Source organism: Scleropages formosus, chromosome 16, assembly GCF_900964775.1.
Source record: "Scleropages formosus chromosome 16, fSclFor1.1, whole genome shotgun sequence".
NCBI lineage: Eukaryota > Metazoa > Chordata > Actinopteri > Osteoglossiformes > Osteoglossidae > Scleropages > Scleropages formosus.
The window spans coordinates 15416398-15422090 of record NC_041821.1 but is presented as its reverse complement, the minus strand read 5'-3'; the positions used below and the strand labels follow the sequence as shown (position 1 = coordinate 15422090).

The window sequence follows — 5693 nt, the reverse complement described above, 5'->3', positions numbered from 1 at the left end:
TTATGCAGCTACAGCAAGGCCTACTGAATTGTTGCCTCTGTTGAAGATGACGTAGAACTCTCTGATAAAGACATCACCCAGGATCCAGAACTCGGTACTGCCACTACCGGTAAACCCAGTGGTGCAGCCATCGCTGGACTAAAAAGAAAAAGTGTGAAAAACAAACATTTATAACTCTTTCTAAGGTATTCATGTCTTACTGTCTGTCAAGTTCTATTTTCCCATGAAAAATTTTAAAAAGGAAAAATAATATACAACATTTTGTGTGCACATCTGGTCTTCTGACAAGTTATCAAACATGCAAAACAATAGTGATGTTTGCTGTTCTAGATTTACCACCAGACACTCCAAGGAAAACACTGATATGTATTTATATATGACATGTGTTTCTTGTTACTATAAGGCATAACAATAACAAAAGGATACATTCTGAAAGAGAAACCCGTTCCATTCTCTCAGTTCCCATTCATTTTATCAGTTATATCCAGTTGGATACCTTATATAAAACTGAAGTGTGGCCATACTTACACATACAGGCAGAAGAAATGTTTTAAAATGGAAATCTCGAAAAGTCATGTTTTTCTGTTTGATTTTTTCAGTTATAACCTTACTTTTAATTTTAAGTTATTAATTTCTATTGACTATAGTCTTATTCTATTAACTGATTATGCTGTATAAATATTCACCACTTATTTAGAAGCATACAGGAACTTCAGTGGGTATGTGAAGTGAACAGCAGTTATTTTAAGTCATACCTCAGTGACATAGGATGAGCCAGGGATGGTGAAAGTATATCCATTAAGGGTGAAGGTCACATCAGGCATGCTTTGAACATTACTACAGCTCACAATTCCCTGTGGAGAAAGAGTCCTCTATGTTGGTCTTTTGCTTAGAGCACCTGTGAAGTGCAGGGCCAGAACAAGTAACTTCTACCTACATCTCCATTCTGGTCCACAGTTGCTCCCACCCATTGATTGATGTTATCAATGTCACTGGTTGGCCCAATAATGTGAGAGGTGCCGGTGTCCACAATCGCCTGGCAGCCTCCAGAACATCCCACAACAGTTCCATTTATGGTCACACTGAAATGAGTAATAATGGTTAGTTGTTCTAAACCTAAGTAATCAGGTAATTTTCAGTAATTATGTTTTTCAGATGTTGAAGTTAAGGTAAAGAATAGTGTTAGGGCAGATGAATTTCTTTATTTTGTCCCTTAAAGCTGTTTCTTGAGTTTTTTTGAATATTGTCGATTGAATTGAATATTTTTTGTGTACTTTATAAAATACATTGAGTCCCCTACAAAATACTTTGGTAAGTATTTTGAATTAATATTTTTTCTCTCTTTAAAAACAGAAAAAATACTAAATCCTTTTCAAAAAAGTTTGTAATAGTGAAAAGTTCATTACTCAAAAATTTGTAAGTTGGGGATTCACTGTGCTAAACATTGGTCCACAGTTGAGCAAACATGTTTCCATCTGAACCAAAATGTACAAATGCAAAGAAAAACCGGCTGAGGAAATGTGATGAAAGGTGACCATGTATATATTGCAAAAATTAACCAAATTGACATGGGTCAGCATACCTGTCCATGTTAATCTCCCAGTATGTTTCAGCAGACAGTGGAATCCAGTAGATGTTGCCAGTATAATATGAGGAATCAATCCCACCAAAGAGGACAAAACTACCAGACTCAGAGTCACTGAGAGGAAAAACATCATGTTAGTTACCTCAACCCATAGTACAACATGTTGACATTGCTGAGATGAAAATGAATGGTGTGTATGGTAACATTGTAAGGTGTCACTGATCTCTTTTCCTTAAACTTTACCTGCTCAAGTAGACAGAGAAGAGGTCCTCAGACACCAGGCCCTGACTCATCATGTTGTCAAAGACTGGGGTGGCACTAGATGAGGAGATGGAAGGGAAGGCCAAACCAAGGATTCCATCAGGTACCAAGTAGTACATGTAGGAACCCTCTGATTCACTCAGACCAAAGATCTGGTTGCTGATGGTAATCCCACCCACCTTGAGGCAGAAGCAGAAAGAAATGTAACTTTCTGTGTAATTTTAGTATAATAACAAAAATGTAACATAACATAAAAGTCAGTGTCAGCCTGATTCTCCTGATTCTCAATAGTCATGTGAAAAACATCCTCATTAATCGAATGTAGGATAAATCAAGCGCATAGTTTAGACAATGCACACAATAAAACCTTTTGGCAATGAAGTGGGAACTATCTGTTATTGTGTGTAACTTTGGATTACTTTTGTACCATACTGATGGTCTCACCTGGACAGTGTCATATCCCAAAAACCCTGTCATACTCCCAGTTCCATACTGGACAGAGACTGACTGTGAAGTGGACTGGAAGGTAGAAGAATCCTGAGGGTTGAATGTATTATGGTTAGCTGGAAAAGTAGAGAGAAAAACCTTGAGAAGAACAGTAATGATGAACAAGTAGGTAACATTATTACAATATTAATTCACAGCAGGTAACAGTGCTGTTCCTGGCCCACAGCTGCTGTGCCTTTCAAAAATACATTATATTGACGGATTCTTATTTGATGTCATGCGTTTATGCCCGTGACTGTGACATCAAGGACATTACAAGAACATATGACTTTGTTGTAAAAGACTGAACATCACTCCAGTCCATGTTCCTGTCGCTTTACCCTTACTCGACATTCTGAGCAATAACAGTTCCCTTCACTCACTGCAAGCCTGGCTGTTGCAGTAGGTGGATGGAACCCACAGGTTGGAGGAGCCCGAGTCGAACATGACAGTGAAGGACTGAGGCGGAGTTCCAATGGAAATGACACCATAGTATTCCAGCTGCAGAAAGACACATCAAGTGAGCTGAATGGAAGGTGCTTTTTCAAAAGTTTATTATTGTCTTATTTATTAAGAATCCATGATTTAACCAAAACAGGTTCACAGTCACTTGTGAACTTTGACTAAGCATTTGTTCTTGCTCTCTGGAGCTTATCCCAGAATCACTGGACGCAACCTTTGAGGGGGCGTACACTCTGGATGGAGCACCAATGCACCGTTGAGTAGCAACATATAGTCACAATCACTACGGGCAATTTAGCATCAGCAACCCACCTAAACTACATGTCTTTGGACTGTGAGAAGAAACCAGAGCACCTCAAGGAAATCCACAAAGACATGAGGAGAACATGCAAACTCCATGCAGACTGAGCTAGATCATAACCTATGCCTGGACTGGTGCAGTGCTTTGAGGTGGCTGTTCCACCCACTGCACCAATTTGTTGCCCCAACATAGTCATAATTCAATCTGAACTGGGAAAAATAAAGCGCTTTATTGGTTTCACTTACATCAGCGTCGTTAGTCAAGCTCTCAGCGCTGACAGCAAACCTGGGGTCAAACTTGACCATGGGGTTGTAGGGATACTTCTTCCTGAAGTCCTCCCATAGCCCCTTCTCCTTCAGGATCATCCTTGCTGTCTTCCCCTTAATCAGGGGGACCCTTCAGGGGCAGAAAGCAGAGGCTTATTGAGCAATTCAATAGATTTTTCACCAATGTTTTCCTGTCACGCTATAAACTCATATCATGTATGTAACTGTACATTCAGAAACATTTCTTGAACACTGTCCTAAGATTTCCACTGCTAGGTGTAACTGTATTTTCCACCTTATTTAAGGACATCCCATGTTACAATTTAATTTAACAGCATTTTTGTCTTACTTGTGCAGGCATTCGGACAGGGCCAGTAGGGAAAACAACACTATAGCCAGCTTCATCTTGTCAGTCTCTTCTGGTCTCCAGCTGAACTGAGAGTGTAGCAGTACAACATTGCTCTGGGTTTTATATTCACTCACTGAGTTTATTCCCTCCTACTTCTCATACGTATGATACTTTTCATTTGTGCGATAAGGGGGAAAAAAAAAACTCTCAATAAAAAAACAAAAAGCGCCGGTTTAAATTGTTCATATTTGTCTCATCTTTATGACATTGATTTATCAGGATAAATTACAAATTAAATGTTATGAGGTTCAAGTGCTGCCTGCAGGGCAGCAACAGGACAACATGACATAACACACTGCAAAGGGGAGCTGTCTATTAAAGCAGCTGGACTGGGACTGAAATACGCAGCATTTGAAATATGCGGTATATGAAAGCATAGTTTTTACTGCAAGTCAACCCTAAGTATTAATGGGATAAAAAAGGTAAACTCAAGTGTACTGCACCAGTTATTGGTAGGATACATTTTCAACAGAACACTTAAAGACAAGTGTAAAACAGTAAGGTACTCCTCAGCTCAATTTTTAATAATAAAAAATACCAACAGATTATCACCATCATCCAGCCATCCATCCATCCATCCATCCACCTCTCCATGCATCCATTCTGTTTTCTCACTACAATACCCAGGAAGGGTGGGCTGCCAGTGGCACTTGGACTCATAAGAGGTTAATTTTTCTCTCTTTCTTTGCGACTGGGAATGTTTTGCTTTGCATTCTTCCTCTGCCAGCTTGTTTACTTGTCCATCTTTGTAATACATTATTGCACTTTCTGTTACTGACCTGTTTGTATCTATTGTCCAGTGCATGGTTCACTTTGTGCTTGTAAATGCACTCCGTGAAAAATAAACTGAATTTTCAATAACTTTGCCCAGTGCAGAGTCATAGCAGATCGGAGCCTATCCCAGAAGCCTACAACATAAGACAGCGAACACTCAAAACACACTAAAGGCAGTTTAGGATCACCAATTCACTTGAGGAAGGAAACTCACAGAAACACAGAAAGGATGTGCAAACTCCATATAGACAGAGCTAGATTAGACCCTAAGTCTGAACCATCATTCCCAGACTTGTGAGGCCTCACCTCTGCCCACTTTGCCACCCTGCTGCCCTTGCCTAACAAGCGCACGCACACACACACACACACACACACACACACACACACTTCCTGAACCGCTTGTTCCATTCGGGGTTGCAGGGAGCCAGAGGCAGAGTCTACAGAGCCTAACCTGGCAACACAGGGCCTAAGGCTGGAGGGGGAGGGGATATACGCAGGACAGGATGCCAGCCTGCTGCAAGGCACCCCAAGCGGGACACAAACCCCAGGACTACCGGAGAGCAGGACCCGGTCCAACCCACTGCACCACCGCACCCCCCGCCTAACAAGCAGCTCCTCCAAATGAAATAAATCTTGTCTACTGATACCCTGCCTTAGCAACTTGCCTGAATGCACCCCACCCCACCCAAGAAGTATACTGGTACGATTTCTACATTTCTTTGGTAACTAAGACATTGCAAGAGCCACAGTGAAGAAACCCAATATCACTCTTAAAGGTTCCCACCTGTGGTTCCTCTCAGGTTTGCCAGCCCATGCTCAACAAAAATGACATGAATTCAGTGCTATGACTAAGATTTTAACCCAGAGAAATATATATCACAATTCTGCTTACCCAATCAGAAAAAAAGAATAAAAAACTAAATGGACTCATTTGTATGCACGCAACTGGGACAAGAATAAGTCACAATCAACCAACCAACCAACCAACCAACAAATTTCAAGAACTGCTTGTCCTGACTGGGGTTGTGGTGAGCCGGAGCCTATCCCGGAGACATTGGGCGCAAGGCTGAAGGGGTGGGGGGCACACCCTGGACAGGATGCCAGTCCATCACAAGGCCAAGTCACCGTCAGTAAAAGCTTAATTGCTTA

At 41.2% G+C, this 5693-nt stretch overlaps 1 protein-coding gene across 1 annotated transcript; it reads right to left on the bottom strand.

Moving 5' to 3' along the window:
* Positions 1-3766, bottom strand: LOC108933638 (pepsin A-like). Its single transcript, XM_018750814.2, has 9 exons — positions 3711-3766; positions 3341-3491; positions 2716-2833; positions 2291-2409; positions 1829-2025; positions 1583-1699; positions 938-1082; positions 756-854; positions 1-138 (listed from the first exon to the last, which is right to left on the bottom strand). The coding sequence occupies exons 1-9, from the start codon at positions 3764-3766 to the stop codon at positions 1-3; spliced, it is 1140 nt and encodes a 379-aa protein (XP_018606330.1).
* Positions 3767-5693: the final 1927 nt, after the last annotated feature.

Bases quoted from the DNA above. Each gene is read 5' to 3' on its own strand.
- LOC108933638 (XM_018750814.2), bottom strand. From the start codon at position 3,766: ATGAAGCTGGCTATAGTGTTGTTTTCCCTACTGGCCCTGTCCGAATGC. The intron at 2,026-2,290 runs GTGAGACCATCA...TTCTGCCTCAAG, and splicing joins TGGGATATGACACTGTCCAG to GTGGGTGGGATTACCATCAG. The intron at 855-937 runs GTAGGTAGAAGT...CTTTCTCCACAG, and splicing joins CTGTGGACCAGAATGGAGAT to GGAATTGTGAGCTGTAGTAA.